Source organism: Chelonoidis abingdonii, chromosome 22 (assembly GCF_003597395.2).
Source record: "Chelonoidis abingdonii isolate Lonesome George chromosome 22, CheloAbing_2.0, whole genome shotgun sequence".
NCBI lineage: Eukaryota > Metazoa > Chordata > Testudines > Testudinidae > Chelonoidis > Chelonoidis abingdonii.
The window spans coordinates 4,021,213-4,040,622 of NC_133790.1; the positions used below are offsets into that span (position 1 = coordinate 4,021,213).

At 41.0% G+C, this 19,410-nt stretch overlaps 2 protein-coding genes across 3 annotated transcripts in view; one reads left to right on the top strand and one right to left on the bottom strand.

Annotated features, from left to right (window-relative positions):
* The window catches only part of MYO1H (myosin IH), a 36,395-nt gene extending 25,859 nt beyond the window's left edge, over positions 1-10,536 (bottom strand). The window contains exons 1-8 of the mRNA XM_032805426.2: positions 10,381-10,536; positions 8,451-8,566; positions 6,951-7,149; positions 5,809-5,889; positions 5,094-5,273; positions 3,573-3,671; positions 2,126-2,239; positions 540-611 (exon numbers count right to left, since the gene is read on the bottom strand). Coding sequence (XP_032661317.2) covers positions 540-611; positions 2,126-2,239; positions 3,573-3,671; positions 5,094-5,273; positions 5,809-5,889; positions 6,951-7,149; positions 8,451-8,566; positions 10,381-10,506 — 987 coding nt within the window. The 5' untranslated portion in view covers positions 10,507-10,536. The remainder of the gene's footprint in view (positions 1-539; positions 612-2,125; positions 2,240-3,572; positions 3,672-5,093; positions 5,274-5,808; positions 5,890-6,950; positions 7,150-8,450; positions 8,567-10,380) is intronic.
* KCTD10 (potassium channel tetramerization domain containing 10) overlaps positions 1-13,082 on the top strand; it is a 399,500-nt gene extending 386,418 nt beyond the window's left edge. The window contains exon 8 of one of the 2 annotated variants that reach the window (XR_012654701.1): positions 12,725-13,082. The gene's annotated coding sequence lies outside the window, so the exon portion shown is untranslated. Of the gene's footprint in view, positions 1-6,956; positions 7,079-12,724 lie in introns of those variants that run through there. The other variant, XR_004377158.2, reaches the window with a different exon arrangement.
* The last annotated feature ends 6,328 nt before the right edge of the window (positions 13,083-19,410 follow it).

A 19,410-nucleotide genomic window follows, 5' to 3' on the forward strand; every position in this document is an offset into this window, starting at 1 on the left:
CACCAGGTAAAGGGGTAAATGGGCATACACTATCAGGATTGATTAGGAGGCTGCATTTTGGGACTCTGCCAAATTTCAAGGGAACACTCTGATGGCTTTCAAACACCACAAAGTGTTACAAGCGGACATTTTATACAAATACTCCCAACTGCATATGAAGCCAAATTTTTCAAGAAGCACTTTACAGAACACACAAATGAAGGTAATTTGGCTCAGACATGTGGCTGTGTGAAAACCTTCCTCTTTCCTGGCTTTTTTCAATCACTTGTTATGTCACTCAGCAGGAAGGCAGCCTCACACCAACACTTCTCAACTTAATATCTCAGAAATTTACAAAGGAAGGTAACTATTCTTATCACAATTATTTTACAGATAGGAAGAGAGACACATTCAGTAAACTTGGTGAAGTTTCTTTAGAGAATCTGAGTGCGTCAAGAACAAAACACAGGGTATCCTGGCTCCTTAGCCCAAGGTTTTACCACTAGACTGTGTTGACTTCTAATAGATTATGAGGAATCTGACACTGGCTTAATTTATACCTCTTCTGATCTGGCTTCTATCTTTCTGTGCGTAAGAGCTTCCTGTAGAATGGATAAGTGGACGCCCAATAACTGCCAAAGAGGAGAGCCACAGTTAGAATACAAAAGGGTAATTTCATGCATACAGTCAATTTGGAGTGAAATGTCCAGGCTGCTGCCTTTTACTGTTAATTACTCTTGAAAACCCAAAATGTAACAGGACAATCAACATTTGCATTTCTCTGCACCCACAGATAAGTAGTGAAATCCATCATATTAAGATTTAAAGGAAAAGGAATGAGACACCTTTGCTATCAGTTATGTCTGGTCATATTGGGATTTTAAACTACAGCATTTTTCTTACTTGCACTGGTTTAACGTGATTGCCATGATTAGAGTCCATCAAGAATTTTCTCCCACAGTGTATTGGCAGACTGCATAGGCACCTTGTAGGGGTTTGCTCCATTGTGGAGTACTGAGCTGCTGCTTCTCTATTAGGGTGTAGCCCACACAACCCATTTCTGGTTGTTAGGGGGAGGCAGTATTGGCATATTAAGTTGCTCTGATCTCCTTTGTGATATTTCTACTGACAACAGGAAATTCCAAATGGATGCTGCTGCCACTCCAGTCTGAATATGCAGCTTGACCCTTTTGTACATTGGACTGAAGGAGTCACATAAGCTAAAACATTACGTGCCAGCATAGCGACAACTGTGCACATCTGTCAGCAGCCATCCTGTAAGCAATGCAAAGTCACTTACGTAGGTCTGGGAAGTGACAGCTTGTGTCTTTATGCCAACTGGGGACAAAAACACTATTAAAAACCAATGAGACAGAGGATATTCTAGTAATGCCTTAATACTCCACACCCATAATGAAAAGCATGAATCAGTTACACAAGAAATATAATATAAATACCCTGGATGGCTAAAGTTGAATTAAAATGCTAAGGAGCCTGTTGCATATTATACGTTACAGATTTCAACTTTTCCATCTTTATGCTGATGGCAAGAGTTAAAACATTTAAACGTCAGGATTCTGCATCTGGCAGCTCAGTACAGAGTTCATAGGGGTGCTATAAAGAGAACAGTGGAGAATAATTGATCAAGTCCACTGAATGCAGGGCAAGTAGTAATGGGCTTAATCTGCAGCAAGGGAAATTTAGGTTAGATATTAGGAAAAACTTTCTAACTCTAAGGGTAGTTAAGCTCTGTAATGGGCTCCTGAGGGAGGTTGTGGAGTCCATCACTGGACGTTTTTAAAAACAGGTTGGACAAACCTCTGGAAGGGATGGGCTAGATTTCTTGGTCCTGCCTCAGTGCAGGGGGCTTGACTAGTTGACTTCTCAAAGTCCCTTCCACTCCTACGTTTCTAGGATACCCTGATTAGCGCAGGGACTGTTCAAGCCAGACTTGACGCACAAAGCCCAGATGAGCCCCTCAGAGCAGAGGCTGTCCTTCTAGAGAATTTGGACACTTCCTAGGACAGTACATGCTACCATCCACAAATCAAAAACATAGCAAGGAAGGGAAGCAACCCCTCAAACATCGTGTCTTGAGCTCCTGCCTCCAAATCTGTGTGGAAGCTTCCTGTCTCCCCATAGATACCTTTGAGATCCATTTGATCTGGCTGCCGTTTGTGATGATGGCATGACCGTTACTATCTTCTTCATACTGAATATTTCCCAGGTGCAGGACACTGGCAATGACCCCAAAGAGATGCTGAGGTCAAAGTGACAAAGACTGTTAAAAGCCAAGTTCATATGGTTACATGGTCATTACTCTTAAGCAGAATATGCTGTTTGGCTCAGTGGTAGTGCAATCTGTTGATCTGAAAATCAACTACTGCTGAGGGAGATAATCTCTCACCATCAGCTACTTCTCTAGACCTGGTACAGAAGGACACTCCAATCTGGCCACCTCCTTCCAGTCTGACTCCCTGGGATATGCACATCAGCTGACACTTCAAAATTAAGCCAGCCGCTCAACCTAAGAAATAGATAGATGGTGGGAATCACCAAAGTCCATGGGAGAGGCAAAGACGAGGTCACCGGGCATGATTACAACAGGGCCTGTATCTCAGGCCATTTTGGTGCTAGGACCATCACTTTTATAGACCCTTCTTCCCTTACTCCTGAGAAGTTTACAACACACAGGCAGCAGAAAAAGAGCACTTGACTATAATGATGCAGTTAAGCCAAAAGCAATCCTTGCACTTGCCAAATGGCCAGTATAGAGCCATTTCAGAGAGGCATAGATGATACTCCAATGAACTCTGGACCCAAACTTACTTAAGTGATATAAAAAAAAATAATAAAAAAAAATCAGTTAGGAACTGCAGAGAGGGAGAATGTTTTAATTTGTACCACGCATCTGAAAGAGAATTGGTCATTTGACAAAGCCACAACCATATCCCCACAAACTCCTAATTCTGTGTCCTGTACTATGTAGGAGATCAAATTAATTCCCTTCCTGTCTTTTTTTTTTTTTTAGTTAAATCTATCAAGCAAATGTTTAATGATATGAAGAGTAATAACAGCCCCTGGTTTTTATAGGTGACATGAAGTTCTGATATCAATCTCTACTTCTATACACGACATTTTTCACTAGAGTGGTAGCAATATAGACTTCCTTTAGCAACACACTTCTGACACCAGAAAAACACAGGGTGGGGAGGGGATCAGAAAGTTTGCCACTGGCCCAGTAATACTGTTTGTAAAGCATTTTCCCCCTGGTGGGTACAGGCATTGGTTATTGCATCCCATTTTTCTATCCATTATGGACTATCAGAAGTCAGTAAGATATTCAGACAATTCCTGCTCTCAGGTTATCTTGTCCATGTCTTAGTCAGTGCAAGATTGTTCCCCACAATACATACTTCAGCACTGTATCCAGTCCAGTTTTAGGTGTGGCAAGGGAAGAGACTTCCACCACTTCCTTAGAAAGAGCTGTACAGCCCTTATTTGGAAATTTCCCCAGATATCTAGCCTGAACCAGGATGGAATCAGCAGTTACCCCCTTTCATAAATGCACATCCCTTCTCTTGCCTCTATACCTCAATATCTGTTTCAGTGAAGTCAATCACTGAGAAGGCTTTGCGGACTGTTTTCCAGTCACTCTTGTCGTTAATGGAAGACACTTTGGCACATCGACCCTATTGAGGAGAAGAAAGAGCATGAAAACTTTGCATACATCACTACAGTTCTATTGATCTGTGTACCATTAGCCAATCACACCTTGGCTTGGCATTTTTGATTCCCAGTTCTCTCAGCTCTTTACCATCTTGTTTGTAGATATACACACAGAGGGTTATTCCACTTTTGCCCATTCTGCCCATGGCTCTACTGGTCAGTCCTTTCCATAACCATTACTTAAGAGCATGGTGTGTGCTGAGTTTGGGTACGAGGTACTTAGCGCATTTATGGTGACGTTTGGGTTCTAGCCATCTGTTACGTTTATAGTAACGTAGCCTTTGTTACTCAATGTGTCTATACTGGCAGAAGGGCAAGTTGTCTGCATATTATACTCCATCAAAAACTAAAGGAAATAGGAGGTCATAAAACAGCAGTTTGCGCACATGATTCTGCATTTTATAAACAACCGTAGGGAACAGTTTTCTTCATGTTATATATAACAGCTGCTTAAGTCCTCAAGCTTACTTATTTTACACCAAATTAATAAAGAAAGCCTTAAAGAGAGACCTTTACACCAAGTGTAACGTGCAGATAGTAGTTTAGGCCACGCTTTACAATGAACCAGAGGGGTATTTTTATACAACAGCCAGCCAGCTCTTCCGTCTAGTGGCATCTGCCATTAAGTCACAATGCTTCCTCTAGGATAGCGCACTCATTTGCCTGGCAATAGTTTAATGTTTATCACAGTCTATCACAGACAGATTAAGAACTTCACTGCCGTGGACTGGGCAAAAGCCCTGAAGCGGAAGAAGCTGTCACCCATGCACAAATATCCTCACTAAGAGCACTGAGAATACAAGGTGTTTGTATTGTTAAATTTCTTATGGAACAAAATTTCAGTTTGCTTCATTGTGAAATCCCTCTCTAAATTAATGGAGGAGAGGCAAGAATAGGTTGGATTCATAAGTAGAGGGTAGAAACTAATTCAGGACCAAGTTTTAGTCTGGTCCTCTCATGCAGCTTCTAGTGATTTCACAGCCTAAGGGCAGAATTTGGGCAAGCCATAGTGTTGTGTCATTCTAATGTGCTTTATCCATTAGTTAGAAATCCATCCAGAAGTTAGAAATAAAGGAAGTTGAGGCACTAATATTGCTGCAGCTCTAGACCCATGGCAAATCAGCGTCAAAAGGTGAAACAAGGGTAGAAAACCATACACGGACAGCTGTTCTACAGTATTACAACCACTTAGAAAATCATTAGCTATCGTCATGACTTCTACCATAATGGAGTACATGAACAGTGAAGAAAACCCATCAAGTCATAGGTGATCATAATACAGGACCTTTACAGAACAAGGTACCAGGTACTGCAGATCTATGCTGCCAAATGCAGCCTCTAGAACCCCATAAGTAGTTCCATGCCAGGGGCCTAGTTATCCCAACCTGTATAAGATACATGTACTTCTGCGGGTTGCGCTCCAGTCCTAGCCAACGAAGCAGGTCATCTTCCCCACCCTCCAGCAACTGGTAGAAGATATGGAAATTCCGTTCCCCATTGTTTTGATGAACGACTCGGGATTTCTCAATCAGGTAACTGAGGATATGCCCTCCTACTGGAGCTCCCTGGGGGGGGGGGGGGGGGAGGAGAGAGGGAAGGAAACAAAGCAAAAACAGCCAAGTGAACTTAGACTGCTAAACATTCAATACTCAACAGTCCAATTGACAGGAAGCCAGCAGAAGTTTTGTGACTGCTGTATTCTTATTAACACACACTGTGGCAAGTAGCGATGACACCAGAAGCCTATCTGCTCTTCTTACACTTCATTAGTTTCTCTATTAAAATATCACTCACAAGTAGACACACACTGTCTGAGGAGTAACTGTCTTTTCAACTAGCTCCTGCTCTGTAGTGAAATATTACCTTTTTCATCGAGCAGTTGGCTGTGTTGCCAATAATGCTGGAAACTTCCAAGATACAACACTTCAGACACCTCAGTCAAAAAACGCAAGCGCTGTAAAAGTGAGGTCAGAAGGTAGCCTGCATGGTAAATAATTTTGCAGAGCAGTACAAGGTTTACTGACTAAGTATTCCATGCTGGTGCCAGACAGGTAAATAGTTATGCTTGTTTTGAGAATGGTCCAACACTTTTGTTCTTACCTTAAAATCAAATTGGATATCCATGTATTTTCCAAATCTACTTGAGTTGTCATTACGCAGAGTTTTTGCGTTTCCAAAAGCCTGCAGAGAAACAAAGAAAACCAAGTCACTCCTCTTGCTGCTGAGAGCTCTGCATCTAGAACTAGGGTCATGAGGAACTGAGGGAGAAACATCAGCATGTACAGCATTAAATAGCCTATGCACTTTCCCCTCTCTTTTCACGCTTGGTCAGTCAATGGGCAGCTAAATCCCATGAAACTCTGAAAAGTTAGGTTTGTATTTATCTGAGACTGGACATACTTGCTTCCCTCTTTCCCCACCCACTGCTGACACAGAGCATTCCATAAGAGTAGAATCCACGTCCTCAGACTCACCATTAGTTACATTCAATTCTCGGATTCTCTTCAGTTGGCTCTTCATGTAGGGTTAAGTATCAATGACTCACATTTACTTACTGCCATTGTTTACTCATGAAGACTTAGACAAGCTTTCCCTAAAATTTCTGATAATATGAGCACGTGTCATCTAAAGTTCACTGAATGTGTGCGCCCACCACACGAATCTATATCTAGCTCTCAGCTCATCTCATTTTCAGGAGAGCTCTGAAAACCTGCCCTGAATAGTAGTATCCACAGTTACCTTCCTGCACATTTGGCAACTAGAGGGATAGGTGACAGATGCTCTGAGAGGCTTGTTCATTCATTGATATGGGTCAGCATTTATTAAAGGGTCTCAAAATATTTTCTCCTTTCCTTATGGAGCACTACTGACAAAAATCTCTTCTTTGCACAGCATTTATATGAGTGGTAGACTAGGTGTTTTTATTATAGATGAAGAAATGTAGTTTTCGGCTTACAAGCGGACAAAATTTAAATCCCTGGACAACAAATTGGCCTACATCAATTCCTTCACATTTTCCAAGTCAGAAAGGACGTGCTTGCAAAGGGGCTGAAATTACTTTCCTTGTAATGCAATCAGAGATCAAGTATCCCTGCAAATTGGAGGCCATTCTCCTGATTAGATCTCCTCTTCCTTCCATACATTCAAAACATTTCAGTTCTATATACAGAGAAATCTTGCAGCCAGCCAATCTCCTCTTCATAGTACATCTTTAAAGGGTTTTTTTAAAATTTTTGTTTTACCTCCAGAACTGGATTGGAGAGCAGCAAGCGATCACGGACTATTTGCAGCTGTTCCGTAGTCGGGCAGGTCACTGCAAAGTACTGCAAGATCTTCTTGGAGGCTTCTGTTTTCCCAGCGCCACTCTCCCCAGAGATGAGGATGAAGTGGTTATTGTATTCAGCACACATTACCCGGTAAGCATTGTCAGCTATGGCATATCTGAATAAGAGTCACCAAAAAAAAATCAGCTTTAAGAATTACTCAGTATGAAACAGCCATACAAAATGACGACAGAAAGCTCTGACAGGAGTAAAATGTTCCATAGGCTCCTTAACACTGGAGACAGCTAAAATTTACAGACCTTGAATTGGACAGGCAAGCAATGTTCCCAGCAGAAAATATGCAGATTCACAACTTGGAAGTAGAAACATTAATTCAAATGGAGAGGTAGGCATATGATGGAGGAAAAGAGCTTTATCAACAGAACCCATGTGGACTGTGCACACTGCTTTGGACACAGGTTAGCACACTGCAAGTCCATGACCCAAAGGCAGAGACTGACCAACCTCAAATTTTCATTTTTTTTTTAAAAGCAGCCTGCTGGTGAGCCCCAACTTCTGCCTGTGAAGATATTTTTAAAAGGTAACAATTAGTGCAGCCACTTTCCCTTTCCCAATTCCCCCCCCACCCCATATTTGGGAAGAAAATGCAAAAATCAACATCCAGCTTTGAAATTTGACCTCAACCCACTTCCTGCTCCCAGAACCAGCTGGAGGCAGAATTATGAGCACTGAGAATAGGTGGAGCCCAGGGAGCCAGGAGGAAGGGCAGAGACTGTGAAAGGGAACGTTTCAGAAACTGCTGAAAGGATATACTCAGTACTGCAATTATGCCAGGGCACATCATGGCTGAGCCCTGATGGTCTGACATCCCATCATCAGGTAAGTGAGGAAGGCACTGAGCTCTGACTTGCTAGAAAAATTCCTTAATTCTAGCCCTGTCTGACACAGATTCTTCCCTGTGGTTTTTGACAAACTGGCCCTTCAATTTTGCCCTCTGTAAAATGGAGATAAATACTTACAGGGAAGTTGTGAAGAGTGATTAACATTCACAAAACATTTGTATTTTCAAAGCTGTGTCAATATTAAAGTTGAAATTACCCTCCGTCCAAGTTCTGACATCCAAATGCCAACTCTGCAGAGACATATACTAGACTAGATAATACTTAGTCCTGCCATGAAGCAGGGGACTGGACTAGATGACCTGTTAAGGTCCCTTCCAGTCCTATGATTTTATGACATTGTCTAACTGAAGTTATTTGATAAACAACCCCACAAGTTAACAAGTTACCTGCTAAGATTGCTATTATGAAAAGTTCCCCCCACCACCAATTATGTTTGAAAGTGTTTGTAATATAAAAAAAAAAAAAGACACACAACAGAAACAGTGCTAGACTTGACCTTATGAAAGTCAAAAAGTGCTTACGTGAACTGAAAGCAGCGGAATTTAGTGCTACTTACATATGTGGTGGCAGTTCAAAAAAGTTGACCCCTTGATAAATCTCCATCTGTTTAACTGAGTAGAAATCCAACTCTTTGTAGGGATTCACAGATACTAGAAGGGTACCAATATATGTCTACAGGGAAGAACAGAGTGTAAACAAACAGAATGACTTCTCCTGAAGGGCAACCTCAAGCGTACCATGTGAAAACTGACAAAATAGAAAATGTGGAACTTTTCTGTAACAAAGGTTTTAAGGACTTCAGTATTTCTGTGCTCCATTTCTAACTCCCCATACACTTAAACCCTTATTTAAAGGTTGGCTGCTAACGTCATTACATTGGTTTAGTCCAGGGGTAGGCAACCTATGGCATGCATGCCAAAGGCGGCACACGAGCTGATTTTCAGTGGCACTCACACTGTCTGGGTCCTGGCCACCGGTCCAGGGGGCTCTGCATTTTAAATTTTAAATGAAGCTTCTTAAACCTTTTTAAAACCTTATTTACTTTACATACAACAATAGTTTAGTTATATATTATAGACTTACAAAAAGAGACCGTCTAAAAACGTTAAAATGTATTACTGGCACGTAAAACGTGAAATTAGAGTGAATAAATGAAGACTCGGCACACCACTTCTGAAAGGTTGCTGACCTCTTGTTTAGTCCTTTAATTGTCCTAACAGACTTTTGATACCTCTGTCCCTTGATGCTTCTGGGATTTGGTTCATATTTATATCCCAGTTAACATAGGAACATATTTGCCCACAACTAACATTGTTTTGTTAAATCATTGAAAGTCTCCAGATGTGATGCTGATGCTTCATAGGAAAGCTAAATCCATAAGCCATCTGGTGGTTACTTAGAACTGTGCATGTCTGCAGTGTAGTAGCTACGTTGGTCCCAGGATATGAAAGAGTCAAGGTGGGTAAGGTAATATCTTTTGTGGATCAACTTCTGTTGGTGGAACGTATAAGCTTGCAGGCTACACAGAGCTCTTCTTTCTACTCTGCTTCCTTCCCCAGACGTGAAAGAGAGCTCTGTGTAGCTCAAAAGCTTGTACCTTTCCCCAACCAAAGTTGGTCCAACTCTTTCATAAGACTGTATATGGAAAGAAATAATTCCTTCCTGAGCCCTGCAGATAAACAAATCTCAGGTTTCAAGGTGCAAGTCTAATTGCCTTAATTTGAGAATATTTCAGGGAGCCAAAGTTACACAAACACTTTAGAACCTACTAAACTGACACTCCACCAAGTCCTTTCATTTCCACACCCGCCCCCGCGCGCGCGCACACACACACACACACACACACACACACACACACACACCTCAAAAAAATTGAGTTTCATCTAACAGAAGAAAGATTTGGAAGATTCTCTATCATTTAAGATCTGCACAGCAAAAACATTGCATTGTGGGTGCTCAGCACCTTTGAAAAAACAAGGCCATTAAGAACTAGCAAATTTTGATCCTGAGGTTCAGAGCACTCTTTGTGCTGGCCTGGCTTTTCGTGTTCCTTTGTTATTTATTACAACCACTCGTATACCTTGAACATAAACCATACCATCCACAGAAGATATGCATTTGTTTTGTTATCTAAAGGGCAAACAGGGCAGTCAGCTTGCCAGATACTGCAAACATCTTTCAACTCCTCCTTGTATAGCAGACATAAGCATTAGAAAGCCATATTCTTGGGGAGATCATTCATTCTGTACCAACAAGTCAACACTGCAGTGACAGGAGAAATTAAGTCCACCTGGAACTCTGATCATCCCAATACAATGGTTCCACAGAGATGCCCCGTTTGCCCTCATTCTTAGATCTGACTTGTAAGCAGGTTGTAGTCTGAGGCATGACACCTTCCCAAAATTACGTGTTAGTTCACACTATCTTCTAGACACAAGTACCAGCATTGCTATGAAAGATGAAGTCATAAAAACATGCAGATTTACGTAGATGAGGTTCTCTCTGTATCGCTTGCGAAGGTTGTCCAAGAAAGCAGCCTCACTGGTGTAGGAATCCAAAAGAACGAAGTCCTGTACTCCAACTCTGTCCCGGGCAACCAGAGCCCCTTCCATGTTCAGCTGGCTGTGGTTATCACCCACCTCTTCTTTCTACAATGCAAGGAAAGGAGCTCAGTTATACATGTGTGATCCTTTCCTTTTTCTGAAGGGGGAGCTTTCACACTGAAACAAACAAAAAAACCCACCTCTATTGAAAGCTCTAGACCTTTTTGTTATTTCAGCAATTAATGGCTTAATAAAGGCTTACCTTCCTTCCCAGTCTAATAGCCTGCTTAGTGCTGTGGTGGTATCAGAATCCTGTGTTTTGACATCCCACTCTGTAGTCATGGTCCAGTGGCTAAGGCATTAGAGATCTGAGTTCAAGTCTCCTGATGTGACCTTGGGCAAATCTCCCACTACGTGTGCTGCAGTTCTCCATCTGCACAATGGAGATAACAGCACTGTCCTGTCTCAGCATTATTGTGATGAGAAATTCAATAAACACTGAGTTGCTCAGGTAGGATAGTGTAATGGGAGCCGTAAGAACCCAAGACAGATACAGATGGCAGCAATGCTGACAATTCAGCATTAAAAATTGCTAACCAATCCTACAGTGAAGCAGAAGGAAGCAGCCTTAATTTCAGCACAAACCCACCTTTGGTAATTAGCAAGAGAAGAATGATGATGACAAATCATGTAAAAGGTAAAGGATGCATATTGATATCTGATCTGACAGACAGTCCCCGGTATAAAATATTCTCCTAAGTTGTTTGTACCTAATTAGGCTCCAGTAAGGCAAGCTGCCCTACAGAATGAGAGCTCAGTTGGAACAATCATCAAAATATAATAGTAGGAAGATCCTCAAACTGGAGTTTAGAAAAATGCAGTGGTTTTTTTTTTTTAAACCAGTGGGAAATTCAAAACTGACGTGGGCTTATCGGCCCAGTGATAATTAGCTTCCCATTACTGTGAACTTCCCATTACTGTGAGTTAGAATGAAGATGTGAGCTTCAATAGTGGATTAATTTTTCCCCGAACAACAAAGATCAGATAGGAAGGAAAAAACACACCTCAGTTTTCCACATAGGGTTCTCTAGAACTTAACACAATTGCCTAGAAGCTAGACAAACCTGGTTCCTAAACCCAGATGAGCCACTAAAGATTAATTTAACAAGCCACTATCACTGTGCCTGAGTCAGCTTAACTGTTTCCAGTTGAGTTGGTTTTGTTTAGATACAAGGAGGTCAGGAGAGCTGTTCAAGCTACTTTAAAAAATAAAAAAGGAGGCTCTTCCTAAAAATAAGTGCTGCATCTGACCTATTTTTTATTTCCTTGGAAAAACTAAACTTGCATCTGCTGCATTGAGTAAGTTGAAGACATTTTTTAAACCTCGTACAAGCAAATGGGGAACAACCTTTTTAAATCTGGACAGCAGATGTCTCCACACACCAAGGAAAGCGTCCTGGACATAATGATGCAAAGATTATTAGATACAACTGAGTTGTCTTGCTGGAGACACTGCACTTTTGGAATGATATGAGATAACAATGCTGTCTTGGCTAGCATTCTCCTCTCAAAACAGATGAAGAACGTGCCCAGGCCAGGGCTATTGCTGTGCCAAAGGCCTCTCCATTTCTCTGCACTATTCATTTTTGACTTATTACCTTGGAAAATACTTTTAGAATAAAAGGTATTTCCCATGACAGGGATACCAATATTCTGTTCTGATTTGCAGATTGCATTAGGTTTCTTACCCTTCAGTTTTTAATGATGTGTCCAGTGAACACAGTGAACACTAGCAAGTCGACAAGTAGGATATTCTTTATAATTTCTATAGCACTTACATTTCAAAAAGTCCTGAACAAACATTACACATTTCTAAGAACTCATTTTTCACTCTGTACATGATTTATTTTCTTTATATTGGGCCAAAATATTTTCAAAAATAAAAGTTAAGATGAGATCAAAATGTTTTAAGCAGTTCTGAAACTTGGTGAATTAGACTAGAGAAATAAGTTTGGCTGAAGATCACTAAACTTATATAAAGGTTTATCAGATATGGGAATTGTAATGCAAGTCTCATGTTTGGTATTATTGTGTTGGCCTTTATGACAGGGGTTCTTGATATTTTTCTACTCTGTCTCAAAAAAATGATGCACAAAAGATTTGGAACTGGCATTGAAAGGATGTTGGGAGAGGCTATTTATATAGCTGTTGTGATGCTATTTTAGTTTTTACCAGAAACTGTGCAGGAGAAGTCAGAATAAAATGCTATTTCTGCTTTTGTTTCCAGTTGCTACTGATTTTTGGCAAACCTTGACTCTGGACTTATGCTATCCAGACCTTCTCCAAAGCTCAAGTGGAAGAAAGCAAGTCTTGCTATCAGAAGTGCAGTTATCATGAAAAAAGAATTTCACCAAAGGCATATCAAAGCACATATCAAACAAGTTCACAATTTGTTATCTGACCGAGATAAGGAGATTCAGTTGAGCTCAGAGAATAGCCATCTTTCACAAGACATGCAGTATGTTAGCCCTGTCTACAAACACATTAAGTGCATTTACTTTTTTCATAAAAATCAACTCTCCCCTCCATTTCAGAGGTAATCTTGCCACACGTTTCAGATATGCAAAGAGGTTTTGACCACTTTTAAAAAGTACAATGAGATTTTTTTTTAAATGAGTAGGGGCATCTGGACCAAAATTTTAACTCAAGTAATTACATTAGATAGTTCTCTTTATCTTAAAGTCATTTTAATTTTAAGTGGAAGAAAGCAATGCTGCATCCTCTGAATTGTGTCATACTATTGCTGGGCCCTTGTTAAGCAACTTGTGTTCCACCCCAGATGTAGAAATGGTGGCTGTATTTTAAGGCATGTGTGAAGAACTTGATCCTTGTGCATGAAACCTGCCCTTACTCAAACATTGTATCAGGAGGATCACCTTCAAAATTATTTTCATGTTTTAACAGAATAGATATCTACAGGAAAATACCCAACTCTCTACAGTAGATAGAAGACCAGGGTGTACAGGAAGAGAGAAAAATTACCATGAATTCCAGAGTGCTTTTAATACACTGTAAACATTGAATTTGACCCTTTACAAAACTCAAAGAAGTATTAGTGCCTGAAACCCTCCCTCAGCTTTTGATCTGCATGTCATCACGACTTTCATTCCACACTTCTGCTTCAGTAAACTGATTCACAAGTTTTATACTTTTAGTGCTGGCATTTTCTAAGCTGTAGTGACAGGAACAGTTAGGACACATTTCTACTTTCTCTCAAGGGGTTATGAATTCGCAAAAATTAGTTCATTCTGATCTCTTTCAATACTATATTAAGAATGACCATTCTGACTAGAACAAAGCAGCAACTTGATTCAGTCTGTTTGGAACATCTACAAAAACACAGGAGAGCATTCATACCCAGTTTTGTATCACTTGGTTATAGATGTCACAGTAACATCCAAATTCAGTAAAAGCTTGTTCTGCAGGAATTTTCTTGTCTGGCAAGATATGAACTGCAAGCTTCAGTATGCCAGAAATAAAATAAAATAAACAAAAACAAGACAAATATGTATCTATGATCTAGTCACAAGAACTGTCCTCTTGATGTTCCCCTCCCTTTCAAATGCTATTCAACATTATCTGGGAATACAGTTGCCATGAAGTCACCGGGAGTGCTCTGGAACTACTCCACATGAAGCCAGTCAGGACTCTGGGGTAGCATGCCTCCTCTCTGAGCATACTGTCACTAAGGCAAGAAGCTTACACAGTTTCAACTTTCCTGGATCTGACCTGGGAGCATTCAGCATCCCTTTCTGCACCACGTGCTTCCTGCAGCAAGTCTGCACATGCAGGGCTCCTGGGGAAGCCAGAGGGATCTGCACCCCAACTCTGCAGCCAGCAGTGACTCTCAACCAGCGTAAAACAGAAGGTTTATTAGTTGACAGGAAGACAGCATAGAACAGAACTTGTTAGCACAGAAATCAGTGACTTTCGGCCAAGTCCATCTTGGGGGAATCCTGGGCTAGATGCCCAGTCAGACTGCCCAGCTTCAAGCAACCCAATCTCAGACATTCCTCGTTGCTCCTCCTCCTGGTCTTTGTCTTGCCTCCCAGGCAAAGTGTCACCTGGTCGCATCCCCCTCCTGGGTCTCAGGTTATGAAGGGCACCGCCCATAGCCTACGTGAAGGCAGCTGGAGCAGCCTCACCTGCCTCCGAAAGTCTCAGCTAAAGTCCCACACCCGTACTCCCACTGCCTAGACATTGACGCAGCACACAGAGAGAGGCATACATAGTATTCATGAAAAACAGTAAAACTCACATAGCCTCACATACAACATACAGGAAAATCCCCATTTTGTCACAACAGAATAAGTGACATCCTTCCACCATGAAACAAAGACTAGTGTCTTTTTGGAAATACCATCCTACATTGTTTATCTGTATGAGTCGCCTCTAAAGAGTGATTAATATTTACATTCTTAAATAAAACATTTTATATTCATGCCACAGAACATATGGGATAAAGATTTACCTGGTAGGTCTTGTTTTTCCCACTCGGCTACTTTCCTCACCAATCAACAAAGGAATGTTTTCTAATTTTAATCATCTGGACTTTCTTAAAATCTTGCTGCAATTTCAATTCTGATTGGAACATGGTTCCACCAACAGGAATTCACAAATACAGCCGTGAAGGAGAACAACTTTTGTAAGACGTGACGAAATTATGCAAGAGTTTCAGAGTTAACAGAGTCTCTGTTAGTAGCACAGGTCATGAACTGATCAGAAGTTACTTGTTCCAGGATGATGACAATGAGAGGAAATGAATGCATCAAATCAAAAACATTCAGACTGTAGGATCTCATGAAAAAAGGATTTTGATGGGGGAGAGGGTGAGTGAACCTGAAGTTTAGGGTTTGCATCTAGCCACAAAGCTTAAACCCAAACTCTTCAGGTTGTATTTCCAGCTGAGAAAGACTTTGCAAGTCCATCTGTGGAACACTGAATGGAGGAATGGCCTAGTCCCCCTAGCCACGGGCTAGAAAAAGTCTCTTAAGAGATAGGCTTTAGGGGACAATCCTAACTGATCAGAGCAGTTTCTCTGCCAGGGCGAGAAGGTAAATGGAAACCAGTGAGCAGGCTACAGTGTGGAAGTTACAGATGCCTAGTCCTGGATTTCTCCAATCAGCACCATTCAGCACCTTCTCAATACGCACTTTAATGCAATGCCATTTTCTTCCAGTTAAGGTCAGCATTACTTTTTCCCCTACACACATTCAGCCATGGCTGTTCTGGGATAGGCTGCACTGGTATCTCCCAATAAGTAACAAACCACAATATTTTCCACTGAACTATTCCTAAATATCCTAATTCAGCTGTCACTAATATTGGATTATCTTCAACTCACTTGAGTTGTTCAGGTCTGGGGTGCTAGAGATCTGTCTGGGGCTCCGCATGTATCTCATGTGTCACTGGTATCTGAGCACCAGTCTTTCAAGTCTCATACATGTGACTATATGTATTACATTGCGATAATTCGTTTTTGGATCCTCCTCTCTCAGCAAGGTACAGCCTGTTCTCTTTCCCAGAGCCCCACACCCCTTTCATCTTACTGTTTATTGTATGTGTGCCAGCTCCCACCCCTAGCTTCCCTTTCACTGACCCTCTTCTGGTTACCTGCATAAGACTTTCTATTTAAGCCTTTCCATTTCTGCTACTTAGGATAAGGAATTCTCTTGTCTAACATTTCTCCCAGGGTAAAATGATTCTTAAATAGGGGGGAGGGGTTAAGATGCAAATCATATTTTAGGTGTTTTGCTGCTTGATAAACATTGCATGTGTTAAGCTAACTAAAGAAGTGTCTTACAAGTCTGCTACTGACACCACTCTGCCAAACCAAACAGAATCAAAAAAGCAGATACTGACGGCCTTAACCCATGCTGACCTAAGGAAGTTCAGAACCCAAACCATATCACAATACAAGCCATTTCCCCTTATTTTTTCCCCCTGAACTGCGGGTGACATTAATTTTTCATGCTATTTTTGTCAGGCAGCTACTGTACTGTAACCAGGTTAAGAGAGTTTATCATTTAATGAGATAATGTTTAAAATGACAAACAGCCTGTCTGCACTTCCAAGAGGAATTCTGATAGTATTCTAGAACATCCGCTCAGTATGGAATGCAAAGAGCCAGTCTTTGCTCCAAGCCCAGGAACACAAACACGACTAATCTTGAAATCACAGTAGCTGCCTAGGTCATCAAGTTGCCTTAACTTACTTTGTTTACCAGTTAACATATTGACAATTGACTCTCTGTTCCCCTTTGGATCCTGCACTAATTTCTGTGCTAGCCTGTGCTCAGATTCATGCAGCACTGGCTCACTGCTGTGTTTGGCTCAAAAGATGGCAAACTCATTTCTTAATGTTAGTTAAGGTGGGATTTTTCCAAATCCAACGCTAATTATTCAGATGAAGTCCCACCCTCCCCTAGTCAATGAGGAATACTCACTGATCTGTCATCCTGAACTCTCCTCACAGCCTACCTATGAGAATGAAGGATTCTTCTGATTTACTGAAATGTGAGCTCTCTCAGGGAATCTATTCTTACCCATTTAACTGGCTAGTTTAGACACAAAGCAATTTGTTTTATCCCCCACTGGAATTTATTTTTCAACATTTGAAGATAATAAGAAGCAAAGACAGTTCCAAAAAGAACCAAACTCTGGAGAGGCTTCGATTCTTCATCCACCTCCAAGAAGAATGGTTTGATTTTGGTATAAAACGGAAAAGTCCACAAGAAGTTTTGCTAAAATATTACCATTTTTTGTTAAAAAAGTTTGTGTATTTTTAATTTCCCAACCGCTCCAAAGCTAAGTGCTGTGCTTTTTATGGCTATTTTTTCCTCTGTCAGTACAGTGTAGAGGGATGGTCACGTCTATTTTAGGGGAACAGTGTTATCTCTGTTATTTTGAAAGCTCGGGAAAGTGTGCTGGACATCATTCAGAATCTATGTGAAGATAAGTTCTCTGCCCTAAACAGTGGGCTACAAGAAAAGCCAACACTCACACCAAATATCACTAACTTTAACAAGATGCCTTACGGCATTGGGGCCCAGGTGCTATATATGACAGAGAGAGTAACAACAAGGATGGTGTGGTTGAAGAAGAACAAGGGTTACTATAAGATCAGCTGGTTACTCAGTTCAAGACTGTATTCAGACCAGTATTAAGATTTATTTTTAATACATGCAGGAATTAACCTTGTTGATAAATGTACAGCCATCACAAAAGACTGTTCTACAGAGTCACAAATAATTTTAGTGCCCATGAAAGTGAGGGCCTGAGAGCACAGGCTTGAGGCAGGAATAGCAGCACCAAACAACATGCTAGTTCCCATTACACAATGCTCCTAACTCACCTCTGTCTTGCTTTACTTGCTTCAGTTGGAGGCTGAGGTTGCTAACAGGCCACTTCACCTTGTGGTCTCTTAGAATGTGTTAACTACTTATGCTAAACAATTTGTTCCACCTCCTGTTTAGCTGTGACACTGAGTATCTTTCCCAGACCTGAAGGAGATCTTTGTGTAGCTTGAAAGCTGCTCTTTCACTAACAGAAGTTGGGCCAATAAAAGGTATTACAGCACCCACTTTGTCTCTAATCTTGGGACCAATATGGCTACTATTGACTGACTGTTCAGTTAATTTGTAACACTGATCACCTAGCTGATTTCACTACAACATCACAGTCTACATGGATAGCACAGTCAGATCTCTTAGATTACAGATCAATCCTATGAGACTTGATTTCAGGGAGTTTGATCTATGCAGTACAGCTCACACTTCCTGACATTCCTTGGTGAAGTTTTATCTGGTGTTCCCTCCCCTACCAAGTTTACCAAGATAAAGTAGGCTAAAGCCACTGCAGTGGGTCCCATTGACAGGCTGCACAAGTTTCTGGCTTGCCAACCAGACCAGATTTAGTAAAGCATGTCACAATGCCACCTGTGCTGCCAGTGCTAATTATGTCCCTTGAGAACAAACTATTACAATACCTTCTGAGTAAAAGCCAAATGTCAATGGTAGGTGCTGGAGGTGGGGAAAATATTCTCCGTAGTACCAAAACAAGCCAGGGAAAGAGGAAGAAGAGCACCTTCACAATAGGGCTGCCACCATAACAACAGGAGTGGATAAAATGTACTTTGCTGCAGGCAGGACTGGGTAGGCAAAAACAAAAACAAAAAAAACACTCAGGTCATTTGTGGGAAAACACTAAACCTCTTGTTAGTTTGTCAAATAGAATGTCAACAATGTAAAGCAAAGTTGTTGTTTTTTTTTAAATAAAGGTTTTAATACTTAATTTAAGCAAGGGATAGAAAAATTTGAAACAGGAGTTCAATTCCCCTCCCCCCTTTAACGCAAGGTTTAAGCAAAATTTGTTTTATTCTTTTAGTGGTAAAAATTGTGTCTGAATTCCTTTTATATAAAATATATTAACTGACCAGGTTTGTTCTAGCAGCAGGACGGAATCTGTCTCGAGGGATTTGTGGGATCTAAGGTTTTTGTTTCTTGCCGCTTTATCCCACTCTCACTCGCAATGTGGGAGTGGGTATTGTGGGGCACAATTAAATAAGTAGTCCCGTGCAGGGCTCTACTTAACAAGCGACACAGCCCTAAGCACACATACCCTGAATTTTTCTACCTTCTTCACTCAAAGATTTTTGGTGGCTAAAAACTAGCTTTGTGTCTCAGCCAAAGGCTCTTCTACTTTTGCCTGCTTAAAATAAAATTCACTCACTGACCGAAACACCTTGACGGAGAGAAGCAAAATCTCCTGATCTTATAGAAATAGTGGGATTCCCTGGGTCAATAAGATGTGTTAATATCTGAGTAACAAGCTTTACACTGAGCTAGAATGTCCTATTTCAGGTTCGACACACAAATTTGGCAGAGCCCAGTTACTGATGGTTTTGCACATCTCC